The 22,163-nt window shown below is 39.4% G+C and overlaps 1 protein-coding gene across 1 annotated transcript in view; it reads right to left on the bottom strand.

Moving 5' to 3' along the window:
• Positions 1-243: 243 nt before the first annotated feature.
• The window catches only part of LOC117362012, a 38,344-nt gene continuing 16,424 nt past the window's right edge, over positions 244-22,163 (bottom strand). The window contains exons 5-7 of the mRNA XM_033947726.1: positions 16,626-16,784; positions 12,118-12,248; positions 244-675 (exon numbers count right to left, since the gene is read on the bottom strand). Of these exons, the coding sequence (XP_033803617.1) occupies positions 424-675; positions 12,118-12,248; positions 16,626-16,784 (542 nt within the window). The 3' untranslated portion in view covers positions 244-423. The remainder of the gene's footprint in view (positions 676-12,117; positions 12,249-16,625; positions 16,785-22,163) is intronic.

The raw sequence follows: 22,163 nt of genomic DNA, 5'->3' as shown, positions 1-22,163 counted from the left end.
TCATCCACATAAGAGCCTTAAAGGACCTAGTCCGCTAGGGATACAGGACCCAACATGGTCCGCATTTTGACAAAAAGTCTTCTTCAGGGGTCCCTGGGGGTCCTATAAAGGTGAATACGCGGGAAACAACTGTGTGGTGAGCCGGAAGTAAGACACTGCTTGCATTTTTATGTGGATGAATTATTTTTATGTGGATGAATTTATTTTATGTAGATGATTTCAGTGTACCTTTGGGATTTTGACACTTTCAAATAAAGTCCATTTAGGAACATCGTCACTCTACAGAGTTTTTTTGTTTTTCTCTGGATTTTCTTCTCTGTGGATATTTTGGGGTCAATTCCTTTTGTATTTTTTTAGCAAAGCAAATAGAGAATCCCAATGGACTACTGCATCTTAAAATTTGTAATGTTAGAGAGTATTGTGCTATAAATATATCTCGATAATCTTTAATATCTTAGCTTGAATTTTACTATTACAACCATAAACCTCAAACTCTATAATGCCTTTTGAATTCTTGTCATTCACCATGCCAACATCTTGCTTATCCTTTGATGTGGCAATGAAAAAGTTGTCATTGGTTTGTGACTGAAATGTCACATTGGAACCACTTTTATTCTGCCAAAAGATAAAGCGCTCCGACTCACCGCTGATATTCTCCAGCTCCTTGGAAAACTCCTTTTATGTATAAAAGAAAATTCAGTTATTATACATCAGTGTGTAGTGGGTTAGTCAGTTGCTCTCTATCTCTGCCTCAGTGAAGATTAACCTGGGACATAGGTAGGGCAAGATGTTCCATAAGGCAGATGTAGGCCCTCATTTTAAGTGAAAAGCTATGGTGGCTGTGTTAGTCCACTCTTCAAGGTAATACAGTATGTAGAAATAAAAGCAAAAAGGAAAAATATACACTTCTCCCTCCATATTTGCTGTGATAGGGGATTAAGAAAACCGCAAATAACTTTCTCATACATTATTCGCTGTTTTCTATTAAAAACCATCGTGAGTATGGTGAAACCGTGAATAACTTGGCGGGAGACCTGGCCTGTTCCTGAAGGAGAGGCAAAACACGGTGAAGAAAGTGCTGGGAATCAACGATTTTCTTTATAAACGCTTGGAATCAGCGATTTCCCTATGCAAACTGATGTAATTTGAGGGGAGGTGCCAGCAAGCTAAAACCCGCAAATAATTGAAACCGCAATTGCTGAAACCGCAAATACAGAGGGAGAAGTGTAATACCTTTTTTATTGGACTAACTTAGGGCTCCTTTTACGAAACCGTGTTAACGATTAACGCGCGTAATAGTGCACGCTAATTTGCCAGCCGTGCTAGCCGCTACCGCCTCCTCTTGAGCAGGCGGTAGTTTTTCAGCTAGCGCAGGGGTTAGCGCACGCTAAAAAGGTGCGTGCGATAAAGCCGCTAATGCGGCTTTGTGAAAGGAGCCCTTAATGTAGTTTATGATTAACTTTCAAAAGTAACCCCTTCTTCCTCAGATCAGATGTGAGGAAGAACAGGTTACATTTTTCCTTTATGGTTTTATTTTATTTCTACATATTGCCCTCATTTTAGAAGCAAGCCCACTACTGCTTCCATATAATATCACAAGAACACTACGTTCAAACCATCAAAATCTCCTCTCTATCCCTCATTACAACATATCTTTTATGACATAATGTGCAAATCTAGCTTCTCTGTTATGGCCCCTACTCTATGGAATGCCATGACTCTTATCTCCGCCAAGAAACTTCCTTAACTAAATTTAAAGCTAATCTTAAAAGTTTCCTATTTAAGGTCGCATATAACATATAGGACAAATACATTTTCTTCTTTTATTTCTTCTTATTTAATAAAATTAGATCAGAATAGGATAATTTTACCATTTTTGCCCTTTCCCTAATGTGCCTTACCTCTGACTTCTTTCTCTTTAAATATATTGTATTTATCCCATCCTTCCCTAATGTATCTACTAATCTGGTTGTTTTGTTCCCTGTATTTGTCTTTGTAGCCATTTTTACTTAATTTGTAAACCGCTTAGACTTTTCATAAGTGGTATATCAAGATTTAAATAAACTTGAAACTTGAATAGCAGCTTTTAAACATGTAGATCACCTATATTTGCCAATAGCAGTTTTAGAAAGCTGTCATTTATATATGGGCATGGAGGAGGAATGCCAATATGTATTCCCTATTTTACAAGGGGACTACAAGGTTGATTGGAGCATCCCTAGAAGGAGAGGCTTCTGAATTCTTTGCTTTGGTCTTCACTAAGGATGATCAATTCCAGAAATGATATTCAATGCTGATGAGTCAGAGAAACTGAAATAAATCTGGATGATGTAGTGAGGCAATTTGACAAATTCAAGCATAGCAAATTGCCTGGACTAGATGGTATACATCAAAGAGTGCTGATAGAAATGAACTTGCAGAGCTATTGTTAGTAATTTATCTTTAAAATCTAGCATGGTACCAGAAGATTGGAGAGTGGTTAACATAACACCACTTTTTTAAAAGGATTCCAGAGGTGAATCTGACATCAGTGCTGGGCAAAATGGTAGAGACAATTATAAAGAACAAAATTATAGGGTATATACATTAGCATAAATTAATGAGACAAAGCCAACATAGATATAGTCAAGGGAAAGCCTGTCTCAGCAATCTACTACATTTCTTCGAAGAGATGAATAAACATGTGGATAAAGGTGAGTCAGTCAATGCTGTGTATCTGGATTTTCAAAAGGCATTTGACAAAGTACCTCATGAAAGACTTCTGAGGAATTTAGAAAGTCATGGGATAGGAGGTAATGTCCTATTATGGATTAAGAACTGGTTGAAAAATAGAAAACAGAAAGTAAGGCTAAATGGTCAGTTTTCTCAATGGAGAAGTGTAAATATTGGGATTCCCCAGAGGTCTGTGCTTGGGTGGGACTGCTACTTTTTAACATAGTTATCAATGATCTAGAGATGGGAATAACTATTGAGATAATAACATTTGTTGATGACACAAAATTGTTCAATTGCAAGAAGATTTTGTGAGACTGGGAGACGGCATCAAAATGGCAGATGATATTTAATGTGAGCAAGTGCAAAGTGATACAGGGGGGGAAGAGTAACCTGAACTATAGCTACATGATTCAGCGTTCCACCTTAGCAGTCACTGCCCAGAAAAAGGATCCAGGTGCTCATCATTGAGGATACAATGAAACCTTTAGCTTAGTGTATGGAAGCAGCTAAGAAAGCAAATAGGAATGAAAAAAAAGATGAGAATGTAATAATGTCCTTGTATCACTCCATGGTGCAGCTGCACTTTGAATACTGTGTGCAATTCTGGTTGCCGCATCACAAAGAAGATATAGAAGAATTAGGAAAGGTACAGAAAAGGGCGACAAAATGGTAAAAGAATAGGACAACTTCTTTATGAGGAAAGACTAAAGCGCCTAGGGCCTGGAGAAGAAATGGCTCAGGAGAGATATGATAGAGGTCTATAAAATACTGAGTGGAGTGGAATGGGTAGATGTGAATCACTTGTTTACTCTTTCCAAAAAATATTAGGACTAGGGGGCATGCAATGAGGCTACTAAGAAGTAGATTTAAAACAAACTGGAGAAACTGTTTCTTTACTCAATGTGTAATTAAACTCTGGAATTCATTACCAGAGAATGTGGTAAAAGTAGTTAGCTTAGCAGGGTTTAAAAAAGGGTTATATAATTTCCTAAAAGTAAAATCCATAGACCATTATTAAGATGGACTTGCAGATATCCACTGCTTATTTCTAGGAAAAGAAGCTTAAAATCTGTTTTACTGTTTGGGATTTGCCAGGCACTTGTTACCTGGATTGGCTATAGTTGGAAACAGGATGCTGGGCCTGATAGATCTTTGGTCTGTCCCAGTATGGCAACTCTTATGTTGTTATGATGTAAGACAGATCCTAGATTTCAGCAGTTGTTAATGGAATCTATGTGGGATAGGGCTATACTGGACAGTGCTCATAAATGGAGAGAGTGTTTCAGAGGTTATAGTGGATGATCATCTGGCATCCAGTGATCAGTAGATGGTATGGTTTGATATTAAGATAGGTGTAGAGAGGGTTTATTCAAAAGTGAAAGTTGTTCATATGGGGGATTACTTCAAGTAATTGCTGTCTACATGGGAACAACTGGAGGAAGTAAAAAAAAAAAGCAGAGGGCAAAACCTAAAAGAGCTATTTTAAGGGCATTGCATATTTTTGAAAAGAAAGTAAATAAAAGTAAGAAGAATAGAAGTCCACTTTGATCCTAAAAATTTGTAACTGAAAAGGATGTTAGCCTTCATAAACTAAAAGAGATTTTATAAAGAAGACAGTCAACAATATGTGGAAAAGCTAAGGGCTCCTTTTACTAAGGTGCCCTAAGACAAGCCGGTAAAGTAGTTGAGAAAGCAAAGATGCAAATGGAAGAAAAAATAGCCAATAAGGTAAAATAGGGGGGACAAGACATTTTTTTAGATAGCTTAGTGATGAAAGGAAGTTCAAAACTAGCATTGTGAGACTCAAAATTGAACGGGAGGAATATGTAGAAGCTGGTAAAAATAAGGTGGAATTGCAGAATCAGGTCCACCATCTTCCTTTTAGTTCACTTTCTAAGTTCAAGTCCCCCTCATTAGCAGAGCTACAGGAAACTATCCAAACCATGAACACTTCTAATAATCCTCTCGAGAACATCCGTCCCACCGTGCTATAAATTTTTTTCCAATATTTGGTCCACTTCTTTTAGAAATGGTTATCAAAAGCCTCTCAAGTAATACTGTGCCAAAATATTGGAAATCAGCTCTAGTATTTCCCAAACTAAAAAACCCCAAATCTTGATGAAATTCTCAGTTCCAATTATAGACCCATCACTAACCTACCATTCATTTCCAAACTTATGGAAAAAATTATCTTCTTTCAGATTTCTGAATTCTTTGAACAAACAAACGCACTACACCCAAATCAAACTGGATTTCGTTCTAACCATTCAACTGAACTATCTCTACTAGGTCTCACTACGACTATCTTATATTATCAGGACCATGGGAAATCAGTTCTTCTGATATCTCTTGATCTATCGGCTGCCTTTGATACAATCGACCATGACTTACTCCTCAACCGTCTCAAAGACAGCAGAATAACTGATTCAGCTCTTCTTTGGTTTTCTTCTTACTTTGCTGATAGGAACTTTCAAGTTCACTCCAAAGGAATCTCTTCTGCCCCAATCTCTCAAACTTACAGTGTGCCACAGGACTCTATTCTTTCGCCTCTACTATTTAATATCTTCTTAGTCCCACTTTAACATGAGCTCAATCTATTGGATTCACCCCTTTTGCCTACGCCGACGACATTCAACTCCTCTACCCACTCAACCCGGCCAATATTAGTGACATCCAAGAAATCAATCTTAAACTGGACAAAATCAGTGTTTGGCTCTGAACTAATAGACTATCACTTAACATAGCTAAATCTCGAGGGATTCTATTCCCTTACAAAAATAAGGACTCTCTAATTGGACAAATATCTATCGATTCAGTTCCCCTCCAAATAGTACCTAAACTCAAACTTCTAGGAGTCATCTTCAAGTTTCAAGTTTATTATTTCTCTTGATTAATCGCTTAATCAATATTCTAAGCGATGAACATTTTAAAATACATTCAATGAGAGACAAACAATACAAACTTAAATAATAACATTGGGTAATTACTTGGTACATGTTCTCATTACATAAGGTAAGATAGGGTTTTGAAATACAATTAATTAAAGAAAAGCAAAACAAAGGAAAAACACAATAGGGAAACATATTACATTAAATCATAGGGTAATAAAATCACTGGCCTTAAAATTATTGAATTAAATATTAAAAGCATCGTTACAAAGAAATGTTTTTAAATTGCTTTTAAATTTCCCTAAATCCTGCTCCATTCTTAAATAAATTGGAAGAGCGTTCCAAGTCTGTGGAGCGGTTACTGAAAAGATAAACTGTTGTCTAGTATTAATGATCTTCAAGGAAGGAATGGTCAATAAATTTTGCTCAATAGATCTTAAGGTCCTGCTTGGATGATATGGTATTAATAGCTTGTATATGAATGCTGGAGTCTTGTAAAATAGAGACTTAAAGACAAGTAAACAAAGTTTGTATGTTATCCGATGGATAACTGGAAGCCAATGTGCGTTTTTTAAAAGGGGTGTAACGTGATCAAATTTTCTGGATTTAGTAATTGTCAGTTTGAAAGTGGCCCCCACAATATTAGGTGGTAGGGGTTAAGTGAAAGGCGTACTGACAAACGCCAGGTCCCAGGTTCAGTTCCTTCACAGAAGTTTCATTAGGGATAGAATCAAATAAGAAGCACAGCCAGGGGTGATTATATAAAGAATATATTATAGAAATAGTCTTACAGAAAAGTAATATTTATAAGCATTACAATTAAGCAGAGAGCAAGCAGCCTCACTGCCTTACAGAGGTCAGAGGCAGAGAGGGACATAGAAGCTTGCAGTTCTAGGAAGCTTCGTGTTCCGTAGATAAAGGGAAGTATAGACAGAGAGAGGGAGAGCCAAGACCCCTCCCATGATAGCTTGATAGGAAAAGAGAGAGCTTTCTTCATAGAGCAGAGAGCAGGCTTTTATACCTTGGAATCTTATTCTGAATAGAGAAAATATTGTATCTCCCAGTATCTTTCTGTTTAGAACTTGCAAACTGTTTGAGACAATGGTTAATTTAATTAACAAAGGAGGGTGAGAAACCTGTAAGCATGGTGATGGGATTAAGTCTCTGGCTTCTTTGTCCCATTCAAGCAGGCCATTGTCCTAAGCACCCTCTTAATCAGACATTAACACCTTTTAGCTAGTCATGATTCAATCAGGGAAACGTAACACAGTCTCCCTGCCTTAAGGGTCTATCTGCCTTCCCATGCCAGGGTCAGATTGATATAATCTCCCATAAGCCTTTGCTGACATAAGTAATGCCAACTAAAATGCTGGTAGCGACAGCTAGGCTGACAGTAATGAGTTTTATGGAAACATTTTGAATAATTTGTAGGCGTTTGAGTTCGGTTAGTGATATACCTTTAAAGAGAGCATTGCAGTAATCTAATTTAGAAATCACTAAAGAGTGAATGAGAATGTTTAATGATTTTGGACATAAAAATTTTGAAATGGATCGAATCCTGCGTAATCTGTAAAAGGTAGTTTTAACAGTATTACTAATATGTTCATGGAAGTTCAGTTTGGTGTCAAAAATCACCCCTAAGATTTTTATTTTATTGACTATTTGTAGGGCAACATTTTTTATGGTGAGAGGTGCCATGAGAGTAGAATTGTCTTTCCATGGGAAGAGCATTACGTTTGTTTTTTTGATGTTAAGAGCGAGTTTATTTGTATTTAGCCATTGATGAACCTGGTCGAGTTTCTCACTGATCTCTCGGATATCAGATATTTTATTGGTATCTATTGGGTGCAGGAGCTGAATATCATCTGCATATGCAAAAACTTGAAAACCCACGGATTGACATAGAGTAATTAAAGGAGCAAGAAAAATATTAAATAATAACGGAGAGAGAATAGACCCTTGAGGAACCCCATAAGTAGTTGTTGATGATTTAGATGTTGAATCTTTAAAGAAGACGGCAGAAGAGCGATCTGTTAAGTAGGATTTAAACCATGAAAGAACTTGATCAGTGACACCGATGGATTGAAGTCTGGCTATAAGAAGTTGATGGTCAATCGTGTCAAAGGCCGCAGAGACCTTACTTATCATGATCAAATTAGTTCCCTGACCAAAAAGTTTCTACAAACTCCATTTAATTCATTCTATAACTTCTATTCTAGAACGATCTTCGATCCAAATCCTAATTCATTCTTTAATCATTTCACACATAGACTATTGTAACTCTCTTTCTCATGGCATAACTCAGAAAGAAACCCACAGATTACAATTAATCCAAAACACCGTAATCAAACTTATCTATAAAGCCAAAAAATATGATCACGTTACCCCGCTCTTTCGAAAATTACATGGTTTCCCACCGAACTACATATAAAATTCTTCTATTAACTTTTTAAATAAAGACCTCTCACCTTCCAGTATTCCTAGCCAAATATCTCATTCCTCACACCCCTTCTAGGGTCCTTAGATCTACGAATCAAAACTTATTGACAGTACCCTCAATCAAGGACCTATTCTACACTAGAAATTCCATCTTTTCTGTAGTCGCACCCTCGCTCTGGAACTCAATGCCTCTTTATCTCCGTAACGAAAACTCCCTAAATAAATTTAAAACAAATCTTAAAACATTTCTTTTTAAAGATGCCTATCAACAAGTGGAGAAAAAAAAAAACTTTTTATCTTTCTTTTCTTTTTTAAGAAATGCCATCCCTATCTTTCTCTCATTATTCCCTACCCCTCTATCCTTCCTCTTATTTTTTTTTTATATATTGTAATTAAAACATCCCTACCCCCTAGTACCTTTCGTCTCTAAAAAGTCCAAATTTGTTTTAGTTTTATATCATATTAATTAGATTTTTAAAATTTAACAGGTTTTTTTTTTTTTTTTTAATTCTTAACATTGTAAACCGTCCAGATACATTGATGGTTGGTATATCAAGCCTTAAATAAACTTGTAACTTGAAACTAGTTCTGCTCTTTATTTTCACTTGAAGGACCAGGAGAAGTAGGACTGCAGAAGACAAACACAAATGGGAATGAAACAGTGATAGATCCTGAATGATTTTCAGAGGACCTTGTTCATGAGGAGCTGGATAAACTAATTGGTCAAAGTAATGGGGCCAGATAGCATACATCTGAGAAAATTGAAAGGGAAATTCTGGTGGCTCCACAGTTTGACCTCTCCAATGCTTCTCTAGAGTCAGAAGTGATCCTAGAGGAATTTAGAAGGCAGATATGGTTCCTTTCCACAGAAGCAGAAGTAAGGAGAAGGTTGTAAACTACAGACCTATGTGACAAGTAAATTAATAGAAAACCTTCTAAAACAGAGAATAGTGAATTTTCTGAAATCCAGTTGATTTCAGGACCTGAGACAGCATAAATTTACTAGAGGCAGGTCTTGTCAGAGAAATCTGAATAATTGCTTTGATGGGTGACCAGAGAGTGGATTGAAGGAGAGTGCTAGATGTGGTGTACTAAAATTTTAGCAAAGTCTTAGACAGTTTCCCATTGATGGCTTATAAATAAACTGAGTGCCCTGGTTAAGTGAAAGACTAAAAAGGGTAGTGGTAAATGGAGATCACTCTGAGGAAAGGGAGGTTACCAGTAGTGTGCATCAAGGATCAGTTCATGGTCTGATTATTTTAAACATTTTTGTAAGTGATAACATGGAAGGGTTATCTGATAAGGTTTGCCTCTTTGCTGATAATCCCAAAATCTGCAATAGGATAGTCTCCCCTGATGGTGTGGATAACCTAAGGAGCACCTAGCAAAGCTTGAAGAATGGTATAGAATTAGGTAGCTAAGATATAATGCAGAGTCATATATTTGGGCTACATAAACCTATAAGAACTGTGGTGTATAAGGGAAAAAGTATTTCTCTGCATAAAAGAAGAGCGGGGCTTGAGGGTGATCATATCAAATTATCATAAGATGGCTAAACAGGTAAATAGTCCATAGCATAAACCATAGGGAGAGGAATAGCCAGTAGGAAAAAAGAGATGATAGTAACTCTATATGTTTCCAAAGAGAGCTCATTTATAATTCTGTGTATAATTCTGGAGATTGCACGTTCAAAAAGATATAAATAGAGGGTGGCTAATGAAATGGTCAGTGGTCTTCATCATAAAGCATATGGGGGATTGACTTAAAGATCTCAGTATGTACTGTATATTTTGGAAGAAAGGCAGGAGAGGACAGATATGATAGAAACGTTTAAATACCTCTGTGGCACGAATGCACAAAATATGTAGACGCTGATAAAGAAAAGACTGAATTGCTTAACAAATATTTCTGTTCTGTGTTCACGGCTAAAGTGCCGGGAATGGGACCACAGAAGACAAATGAGAATAGGGATGGAGGAATAGCAGACCCTGATCGATTTCCAGAGGGTTGTGTTCGTGAGAAGCTAGCTAAATTAAAGGTAGTCAAAGTGATGGAGATGGATGGTATGCATCTGAGAATGCTGAAGGAAATTAAGGAAGTTCTGGTGGCTCCACTGATTGACCTTTTCAATGCTTCTCTACAGTTGGGTGTGGTACCAGAGGACTGGAGAAGGGCAGATATGATCCCTCTACACAAAAGTGGAAGTAAGGAAGAAGTAGGGAATTACAGGCCAGTAAGTCTGACTTCTGTGGTAGGCAAATTAATGGAAACGCTTTTAAAACAGAGAGTTTCTGGAATTTAGTTGATTACAGGATCAGAGGCAACATGGATTCTCTTGTCAAACAAATCTGATCAATTTCTTTGACTGGGTGACAAGAGAATTGGATAGATGTGTTGTATTTAGATTTTAGCAAAGCCTTTGACAGTGTTCCACACAGACATCTAATAAATAAACTGGACCCCAAAGTGAAGGGCTGGGTCAGGAACTGGTTGAGTGGAAGATGACAGAGGGTAGTGGTCAATGGAGATCGCTTTGAGGAAAGGGATGTTACCAATAGTGTGCCTCAAGTTGGGACTGTTCTTTTTATAAGCGATATTGCTGAAGCGCTGTCAGGTAAGATTTGCCTCTTTGTGGATGATACCAAAATCTGCATTAGAGTAGACACCCCGTATGGTGTGAATAACATGAAGATAGACTTAGCGAAGCTTGAAGAATGGTCCATAATTTGGCAGCTAAAATTTAATGCTAAGAAATACAAGGTCTTGCATTTGGGCTACAAAACCCCAAAGGAACAGTACAGTTTAGGGGGTGAAGAACATATGTGCACGACAGAAGAGCGGGACTTGGGTGTGATTGTATGTGTTGATCTTAAGGTGGCCAAACAGGTTGAAAAGGTGATGGCAAAAGCTAGAAGGATGCTAGGGTGCATAGGAAGAGGTATGGCTAGTAGGAAAAAGGAGCTATTTATACCCCTGTATAAGACCTCATTTAGAATATTGTGTACAATTCTGCAGACTGAAACTTCAAAGAGATATAAAAAGGATGGCGTTGGTCCAGAGGAAGGCTACTAAAATGGTGCATGGTCTTCATTATAAGGCATATGGGGACAGACTTAAAGTTCTCAATATGTATACTTTGGAGGTAAGGTGGGAGAGGGGAGATATGATAGAGACGTTTAAATACCTATGTGGCATAAATGCACATCAGTCAAGTCTCTTTCATTTGAAAGGAAGCTCTGGGATGAGTGGAAATAGGATGAAGTTAAGAGGTGATAGGCTCAGGAGTAATCTAAGGAAATACTTTTTTGCAGACAGGATGGTAGGTACACGGAACAGTCTCCTGGAAGAAGTGGTGGAGATAGAGACTATGTCTGAATTCAAGAAAGCGTGGGATAGACACGTGGGATCTCTTAGAGGGAGGAAGAAATAATGGTTACTGCGGATGGGCAGACTGGATGGGCCATTTAGCCTTTATTTGCCATCATGTTTCTATGTTGCAATCTTTTTGAAAGGCCATACTACAACTGGCCAAAAGAATGAAAAAGGTCATTATTTCTGAGCCCAGCCTCCTGTCACAGATTGTATTTCCAAACAGGTTTGTTTTACATTGACCATGACTAAAATAAAGCCTATTTCTAAACTGGGTGTATGAGATTAATCGCTACTGGTCTTGGTATTTGCATTGTGACAAAGAGAGTTTCTTATTGTAGGATTCAGGAGTAGGGTTGCCAGATTTTCCAATCAGAAAATCCAGACCCCTATTCCGCCCAGCACTGCCCTGTAATGCCCTAATACCACTCCCAGTCTCACCCTAGACCCGTCCCCCGCTGCCTGCTCTTGTCGGATGCGTGGACTTCCTCCATGCCCGACGCGATTTGAGGAGGCTTTTCAAAACCCAAACAAAATGCCAGGTTTTGAAAAGCTGTCCAGATTCCTGGACATGTCCTCATAAGGAGGACATGTCCGGGGATATCTAGACATCTGGTAGCCCTATTCAGGAGCCTAATGAAAGATCAGACCCCACCCCCTCCTACCCCCCCAGGTTAACTCCTTGAGCCTTTTAATTTTTACTTACTTCCAGCTGCAGTTTAGGTGATGATGATTTTGGACATGATAGACACAAATTCTTGGTTTTTATAACAACAGGAACCCCCTGCTTTGTAGACGTTGTTGTTTTATATGGAATAATTTCAAATTCACATTGGCCTAAAAAGGGGAAACAATGCACAGATGATTAACACAGTCACATACCCTTATAAATCATCATTGTTTATTGATATGTTCCTTTATATGAAAATTTCAGTAACACAGTCTCCTCTGGCTTCACTGATACTAACTTTCCACCTTACTGTTTACCATATAGTGCGAAATCAGCCTTTAACCTCAGGTGGTGATATTTCCTGTACAAATCAGGGCCAAAAAAAAACAGTAACCTTGTCCAGATACTTCTGAAAAGGGAACCGTTTCTGATAGTCCTGTTATTATGAAACTAACTAAACTAAACTAAATCTTGGGTTTATATACCGCATCATCTCCACAATGTGGAGTTCGGCACGGTTTACAGGGGTTGGGATAGAACGGAACTCCAATGGAATTATAGAAATAAGTATAAAGAGAGGTTAGGGCTTAGAGTACCAGAGAGGGGGAGAGGTTACATTATGGAGAAGAGCCAAGTTTTCAGATGCTTACGGAATAGTTGAAGGGAGCTCAAGTTACGAAGAGGGGAAGTAAGATTATTCCAGAGCTGAGTGATTCTGAAGGGGAGGGAGGACCTTAGTTTACCAACATGGGAGATGCCTTTTAAGGAGGGGGAAGGATAATTTTAGTTTTTGCATGGATCTGGTGGAAATTGGATTTGAGGAATTCCAGGATAGAGGAATAAGAGGAGGAAGGATGCCGTGAAGGATCTTGAAGGTTAGGCAGGCACATTTAAAGTGGACCCTGGAGATAACAGGAAGCCAGTGGAGCTTGGACAGGAGTGGTGAGACATAGTCAAATTTACTAAGATAAGCTTAGCCGCGGTGTTCTGGACTAGTTGGAGTCTATGGAGGCTTTTCTTTGTTAAGCTTAAGTAGATAGAATTGCAATAATCCAATCTGGAGAGGATGATGGATTGTACGAGGACGGCAAAGTGTTTTTGATGGAAGCAGGACCTCACTTTCCTCAGCATGTGAAGGCTACAAAAGCATTTTTTTAATCAAGGAATTGAGGTGGTCGTTGAAGAATAGTGAGGAGTCAATGAACTATTCTACTCCTCAAAGTTTATTGTCCATTCCATCATTAAAGGTTATTAATACACGACGCGGGACTATATTTTCTGTAACAGCACCTCTAATATGGAATTCTTTACCGGCTCACTTGAGGGAGGAAAAAAATCTAGACAAGTTCAAAAGACTCCTAAAAAGTTTTCTATTCAAAGATGCTTTTGAGCTGTAAATCATAGCTGGCCTTTCTTGCCTCCTGGCTTTAGTTCGCTTATGCTTCTAGCTTTGCTCTTAAAGAATCTTAAAAATCTTCCCCCTCCTTTTGTTTTGACCTTTTACATTTACTTTTCTTTAATTATTGTAGTTCACCCCTCTCCCACTATGTTTTCAGTACGTCTGTTATCGTCTTTGTCTGAGTATGTATAGCATTTGTTTAAGAAAACTATATGGGGCTCATAATCGAAACGGAAATATGTCTAAAAACCGGCCTAAATCGGCACTTGCACTTGGACAATCAGTGAGACAAGTCGTCCAAGCGCCGATAATCAAACCGAGTTTTAGACGTACCTAAAAATGACTTAGGCCTTCACAGCGCTGCTGTACGCCCAGAGCTAAAAGGGGCATTTCAGGAGGAGTGGCGAGGGTGGGATTTGGGCGGGAAATTGGCCGTCCTAGACTTAGTCATACTGCATGTATAACCAAAAGTTTAAAAACACTGCCTAGACGGAACTTGGACGTTGTGACTTAGGCCATCTAAAACCAGGTCTAAGTCACAAGAAGGTATCCAAAATGACCAGGTAACCACTGCACGATTGTCACCTTTCAGGTTCTTCACCCAGCTGCCTAACAGAAAACTGTTAAATCAATTAAACTTGGCCACAAAATCTTCCAGTTGGCTTACTGTATCACATCACTAAAAACAAAAACTAAATTAATATACTCCCTTCCACCTTTTATCAAAACACAATGCTGAACAGTTTGAGCTAAATGCCGAGCCATCTATTCTGTTCCTATGGGTTGCTCAGCATTTAACTTGTGCTACCCAGCAGCGCGGCTTGATAAAAAGGACAGGAAGGGATAGTCTGCATCATAGAAATGCCAAGATAATGCATCAACAATAGTTAATAATAACAGGACTATTAGAAGCGGTTCCACACATAGGATATAATTTCATCTATGGCAATTTGCACCACTAGCTTCCTCATCAGTCCTGTCAGCACATGAACTCACGGCACGGCTCTGCACGGGCAGGAGTGTAGGAAGATCGCTCCTGCCCCGCATCGCCGCTAGACCACCAGAATGCTGCGGCTAAGCTTATCTTCGCAAAAAGTAAATTCAACCATGTCTCACCGCTCTTGTCCAAGCTTCACTGGCTTCTGATTAACGCCAGGGTCCACTTTAAATGCGCCTGTCTAACTTTCAAAATCCTTCACGGCATCATCCCTCCCTTTATCCCACTTTCCTGGAACTCCTCAAATCTTAATACCACCAGACCCACTCACAAGCTAAAACTATCCTTTCCTTCATTAAAAGGCATTTCCCATGCAGGAAAACTAGGGACCTCCCTCCCCTTCAGATTCACTGAGCTCTGGAACAACCTTACCTCCCCCCTTCGGATCCTGAGCTCTCTTCAACTCTTTCGCAAACATCTGAAAACCTGGCTGTTTTCAAAAATGTAATACTTACTCCATCTCTGGCATCCTAAGCCCTCCAAATATTCTTCTCACTATATCCTTTAACCTTCATTGGAGTTCCTTTCTCTCCCAGCTCTTGTAAACCGTACCGAGCTCTACGATTGTGGAGAGGATGCGGTATACAAACCTAAGGTTTAGTTTAGTTTAGGTAAGGTCCAGGGGTGGGTCAAAGTCGGCCCAAGTGTTATTCATGAATTTTCCTTATTCGTGAGCCGGAGTGGGGAGTGTACATTAACTATTTGAAAATTGATCACTTTTATCCATGCTAAAAAGTAACGTGTGAACCAACGATGCAAGACATTTAGGGTCTGTTTTGCAAAGCTGCGTGGCAACAGCCCCGAAGCCCTTTAAATCTCTATGGGCTTCGGGGCCATTACCGCTCAGCAGCCGCTAGCGCGGCTTTGTAAAACAGGACCCGAGTTGCAGTAAGAATAAGGTGTTAACGGGGAACTTTTAGGTTATGGGAGGAGAATAATGCATGTAGACTGCATTTTCCAATCACTTCATGTTAGAATAGGTGCAGAAAGAATAGGTGCAAATATTTGTGGATGCTTTCTCCCTGGGGCAATTTTCAAAGGGAAATCATGTGCATGCCCAGTGGCATAGTGAGGGTGAGAGGCACCCAGGGTGGTGCTGTCCCTCTCTCTCCCTCATCTCCGTCCTCTCCGCTCCTTCCCGCTCCCTCCTGTCGTGTGCGTGTCCCCCTTCTCCTTCCCTCTAGTTGTTCACCGCCACAAGCAACAATTTCAACGTTCTTCTTGCAACCCCATCGGCTCGTGGAGTTTTGCAACAATGTGAGCAGTATGAAATTGCACCTCAATTAATAAGATGCATGGAAAAAGACTGCATGTTGTGAGTAATTTTATTCATGCATCTATTTGGGGCCTCTATGAATATTCCTTCTAAGAATATACTTCAGAAAAAAAATAAAAACTACATTCTTCAAGAAATTCCTGAAACAGCCCTAACTTCAAACTTACCGTCCCTCTTCCCGCCACACAGAAATGACATAACCTACTCGTTACCTCTCTAGAAAAGACAAATGTTCTTCCATTGTAACCCTCAGTTTTTTATCTCTTTTGTAATCCGCCTTGAACCGCAAGGTAATGGCGGAATAGAAATCTCTAATGTAATGTAATTTACAAATGTAATTGGAAAATATATACAAAAAATATATATCTGCTAAAAAATGGTCAAATATATCATCAACAAACCAGAAATAAAAACAACTTAATATTACAGTTCATCTAGTTCTTTCCATTTGGTTCTATCCTGTATTACATGGAGTGGAGAGAGGGGCACAATTATAATCATGCCAATGGAAAGTTGCAAACTGACACAACAAACCTGCAGGAATTTTAGTGGATTTTCCAAATCCCCCAAAATGTTTCTTATATTCAAACTGGATACAGATTTCTACAAATCCACAATGAATTGTAAGTGAATTTGCTGATCTGGAAATCCCATTGTGGCCAGGCCCAATGGGCATAAAAATGGGGTCTGATATATCTAAATGGAATCTGAGCAGACACCCTTTGGATGCTCCCCAGATTCACTTGGGAAATTTTCAATGAAATTCACCTGGTTTAAGTCTGAGCTCAGGCAACTTGCATAACTCTAACCATGATAAATGAACCCCCCCACCCCCCCCCAAAAAAAAAAAAAACCCAGGTATATGGCCTTACCTCCAATTCCAGATTTATGGGATACAACCTTCAAGGTGCCACACTCCTCAGTAAGAGACCTATTGTTGCTGTACAAAGTGCAGGGTTCCGGAGACCTATCCGGTCTGAATGAGGCTACAGATGTGATCTCTTGTTTTTCACGGTCATATCGAAGGGCACCTAACAATATGCAAACACCATGTCATTTTCACTTGAATCTGTACAATGCTTCAGCCATTTATGAATTTTAACAATAACAACCAAAGGGCATCCCAGTGGCATAGTAAGGGGGAGCGGACCATCCCAGGTGCCGTCTTAGTGGGGGCACTGGCACCTCTCTCTCCCCCCACCCCATGCTCATGCTTTCCCCTGGTATCTGTTTAAATCTTCACCATCGTGAGCAATTTCTCCAGCCCGCTGCTCACACAGACCTGGCTGCCCTCTGAAATCACTTCTGGGTCACAGAGAGGTACGGAGATAAAGGGAGGGTGCAAGTGTGGTATGGGGGTGGGGAAGGGGAAGGAGCGAGGTGGCGGAAAGGAGGGCGTGGGGAGCGTCTCCTACCCTTGCTACGCCACTGTGTGATCCTATTTATTGTAAATGCTGCTGAATAATTTTATGCCTGATTGTTCTTAGTATATCAAAAAATTCATACCATAAAAGTGCAAGATAGTGCCTGCCAATAGATAATTATTGTTTCTTCAAAAACCTCTGGGTCTTCACATTAATAACATACGGGCAGGATAATTAAACTCCTTTAAATATTCTCTCTATGTCATTAATGTGATTTTCTGATTTTTTGGCTTTGCAGCTTCTTGCTTTAAAAGCTCACCTGCTCCCTGAAGAAAGGGTTGAAACAGGTACTCTGTCGGAGGGGTGTTGCTGCTAAGCAAGCTAAGTATTGATTTTCTATCACATTATGAATTGCTGATGAGAATTGAAAAAAATGAAATTGAAGAATGATGTAGAAGATAAATTTATTAAGAATTAAGAAAAAAAAGTTAGATTAACCTATGGGTCTCATGACTCTGCTGACATACTGAAGACCCAGAGGTTTTTAGAAGAAACAATAATTATCTATTGGCAGGCACTATCTTGAACTTTATATGGTATGGATTTTTTTGATATATTAATAATATTTTTTTTTTATAAAGACTTCATATTTGATAGGGATTATTTCTTCCATGATTTTTCTTAGGTCATGTAGATATTCATAGATAGGTATTTTATAAAATACCTGTAAGGCTGAAGGAAACATAGGTGTATTTTGGGTGAGACCAACTATTTTACCAAGAGTGGCATCACTCAACTCTGCACATGTAGATGCTGGTGCTTATAAATGTAAAGTTACATATTTAAGTAGCAGCATTTACTTGTCTACATGCCAATTAAATAAAATTGTTCATACAAATAGAGTCAATTAAAGAACCAGACTCCAAAATTCTTAGGGGCCAATATTCAGGGTTATTTAGCTGGTTGGGAATAGCTCTTGGTCAGCTAAATACAGGGCTAAGCCAGCTATCTGCTGATATTCAGTGGGAAATAACCAGCTATTTCCTGCTGAATATCCTGATCACTAGCTAGGCCATGCAACATCGTCAGTTAGTTTCAATATTCATTGGCTGATTGGCTAAATCTAGTAGCCAGACAGACTCACCTTAAAAGCAGGTCTATCTTTGGCCGCTGTGACTTAGCCAGCCAACCAATACAAATATCAGCTTGGCTGGCTATATCAAATATGACTATGTTTAACCAGGATATTCAATATCAACCACAGCATTGAATTTCCAGGTTCACCGCCGACAGGGAAAGGTAGCCGGGCTACCTCCCATGGACTGAATATCGGCCCCTTAGTGCTTTTTTAGGTGGTTTGTTTGAAACACCAGAGAAGGACATGCAGTTGCCCTTCTATTACTCCTCCAAAGCCCTGGTCCAAACATGAGGCTAGCTGACATTTTATGTGTGCTGGGAAGCAGGTGAAAATGGTGGTGCTTACATTTTTTGAAGTTGACACCGTTAAAAGAGAAAGATCATTAGAGAAGGACATCATGTTTGGAAAGATCAAAGGAGCCAGGCAAAGAGGACGAACTGCAATCAGATGGCTGATCATGTTGAAAACAACCATGCGGATGATGCTGGAGGACTTTACTGGACTAGCACAAACCCAATTTCTTTTTAGATCTGTAATTCATCAAGTTGCAAGGACCTGAACATGAGTCCATTTGAAAATAGAAATGTAATTTCTTTATATTGTATTGCAGTGCTTCCCAAAGGTATAGAATAATGATGCACCTCTGGAGAGCCCAGCTAGGTTGTGACTTCATACTTGGGCCTGTAAAACCCTTTGGGATTCCTACCCATAGTGTGGGAAGCTCTGTTGTATTGTCATTTGATTTTGTTTTGCTTAGACTTATGTTTGCACTTATGTGGTCTACTTAGTGTTTAGTGCAGAATATAATTATGTTAATAAATAAATAAACGGGGTGAGCCCCCAAAAATGTAACACCCTAGAGATTTTTTGCCATTTTCTCAGTGACTGCTTTGAATTTCAATGAGAAATTTGTAGCACTTATTTTGTCATCATACTTATGTATTACTATTAAACAACATTTAATTGCATGCATCAAAGAGGGGTCTAAGGTTTTGATTTGCCCAGACACCTAAGGCCCTGCTCATAAGAGCAATCTTGGCCAATCACAGCCTTGCAGCTTCTCCCCAGTGCATCCCAGGATGCACCGAGAAGGGGAAATCCTGCCATTTTGTAAGAGACAAGCCTGCCAGACGGAGCTGGGTAGATGTCCCTCTGGCTGAACTTCCTGGATAAGGTAGGGAGAGGCGGGGAGGTCATCGGGGCATGGGGGAATTGTCAGGGAGGTTGGGTGACGGCGGGAGGAAGTGGGCATCTCTCCTGCTGCCAGGAGTGGGTGTCTGGAGGTTGTGTGAGCACAGCAGGAGAGAGTGGGCATCTCTCCTGCCGCAATCTTGAATTTTTTTTTTTTTTTAAATATGCGTGTGTATTCTGCGCATATGCTGATCACTACCACCAGTGACTCATCTCAAATAAATATAGCGAGCCTATGGGAACATCTGCGAACCTCATTTGTATGCGGGGTCTTTTGAAAGTGACTTGCCTTTTGAAATCGTTTTACCGTGAAGATTTGAGAATCGTCCCCTAGGTGCCATAGCGGTCCCCATTGCTACCCCATGTGTCTGTAAGTAAAATTTGTCTTCACACTTGAAAATAAGGGTAGCCAAAGACATAAGTAATGTTACGGAGACCCGATTAGATATACCTGTATATTCAAATTCCAAAGTTTCCTGGGTAATTTTTAAAGCTTCCCGTTTTGGGAAGTTATTGTATAAGGCTTCTAAATCCATTGTCACTAATATATGGTTATGTTCAACTTGTAGCTCCCAAATGAGTCTCAAAAAATGTATCTTTGTATCTCTCACAGAATTGGCCTTACAAACCATGAGTTAAAAAAAAAAAATGGTCAGTAAATTTCAACAAAGGTTCCAACACAGTGCCTCTAAGGGATACAATTGGATGTCCCGGAGATTTTGATATCGATTAATGTATCTTGGGAACAGTATAAAAAATAGGAATTTGAGTTGGATTTTGGGTGAAAAGGGCTGTGTCTCAGATTAACTATGGAGATAAACAGTGACTATTAAGATTTCAAAATGGGCTTTTTTTTTCGTATTAAGTAAAGTTTCCCCATTGCATTAAATGCGTTAATAAAGTTGAGTGAACATGAAATCATGGAGTATGTTTATCTTGTGGAGACACAGCTTTCTTTCCTCTCAGGCAGCACTCGGTTTACACACGTGTAATAGCGGCATGCACCACACGCGCACTTTAAAAGAAGAAAATTTGAGTTCCTGACGAAGGGGATGAGTCAGCCTCATAACAGAGCTTCGTAGAACTCTTTACTGTAGTGCTGGTTTTGCGACATGAAATATAGTTCAGCTATCGAGACGCCATTGCCTTTGAAAAACACAGCAGCCGCCATAGATTAATCACCTAAGATAAGTGTTATCTAATATTGTGTTTGCTGAGGTGTCATGTTATTCTCTGGAAGTTCAAGCATATTAATGCACATTTAAAATTTCACAGTTATTTTGATTGCATTTTCACAATATCACTCACAATATGTATTTCTCATGATGGTGTGCGCCAAGTGGTTTATTAAGCTCTTGGGAAGTCTAAGCAACGAAAGCAATAGAGTGTTACCTTTACAGGGTGGGCGCTCTCAGTGCTTATGACTACACACTGAGGATATGCATTCACAATATATAAAACTTAATAATAATTTTATTTTGTAAACCGCCATACCCAGGGAGTTCTAAGCGGTTCACAACAAATAGATGAGTTACATACAGTGCAGTTGAAAAAAGAAGAACAGAACAAGTCAATCGAAGGGTCAAACTAGTTTACATTGACAATTTAAGTGAAGGAAGGGCTAATACAAAGCACATACGGTATGTACTGTAAGAGAGTACAATTGAATTTATGAGAGGGGGGAACAAAGCATATTGTATGAGAGGGAGGGGGCAGGGATCTTGGGAGGGGGGGAGGAGGGGGAACAGTAAAGAAAGGTGGGCCCTGTTGAAGGGGGGAGGGGAGAGTTAAGGATTTGGTCTGATGCAAAGAAGAGTGTTCGATCTGTTTTCTAATGTGGAGAGGGGGAGCGTTAGGCGGAAGAGAGGAGCATTAAGGATTTGGTCCATTGAAAAGTTGAGTTTTGAGCTTTTTTCTAAAGTGGAGGTTTGAAGAGGCGTCAAGTATAATTTAGGCGAGCCATGAGTTTAGTTTGGCCGCTTGAAAAGAGAAGGTTCGTTCAAGGAATCTTTTAAGATGGCATGCTTTCAGTGAGGGGAAAACGAACATAATGTGATTGCTTTACATATTTTGTGCACATGTACTCCTATTGAAACTAGCTTATTTCCTTTGGATTTTTGGATTGTGAGATTCTTACTTGCCATAGGAGGGTTTATTTGTAGTTAAAAAAATATAAAGGCAATTCAATATAGTGGTGCCAAAATGTATGAGAAATGCTGGGCACTAATGGCCTGATTCTGTAAGTGGTGCCTAGATTGAGAATGTCTACCTAGAGAATGACACGGTGACAAAATTCATCACCGTTCCCGTCCCTGTGGATAACCGCGGGAAATAATCCCATGTCATTTTGTAGTGTCTATTTCAACCTCGGTCCTTCTACACCAGCATTCTTCAAAGCAAAGCTTGCGGGTCAGTGGTTGTGGCCATTCATACTTTGATTCTTATGTGAGCCAAGGATAATGAAGCCATTGTGACATCACTGATGTGATTGGTTCTTAGGCACTGGTGGAATGAGGCATTATGACATCACAATATCTGCTCTGGATACCAGAGACTGTCATTCTTTAGTGTCTATCTCAATCTCAGTCCTTCTACATCAGCATTCTTCAAAGCAAAGCTTGAGGGTCAGTGGTTGTGGCCATTCATACTCTGATTCTTCCCTCTCTCCTTAAAGAATGACATGAAGATGGTTTCCCGCAGTTATCTGCGGGGACGGG

The sequence above is a fragment of the Geotrypetes seraphini genome, chromosome 6 (genome assembly GCF_902459505.1).
Source record: "Geotrypetes seraphini chromosome 6, aGeoSer1.1, whole genome shotgun sequence".
Classification (NCBI taxonomy): domain Eukaryota; kingdom Metazoa; phylum Chordata; class Amphibia; order Gymnophiona; family Dermophiidae; genus Geotrypetes; species Geotrypetes seraphini.
This window is presented reverse-complemented; position numbering and strand designations above follow the sequence as displayed.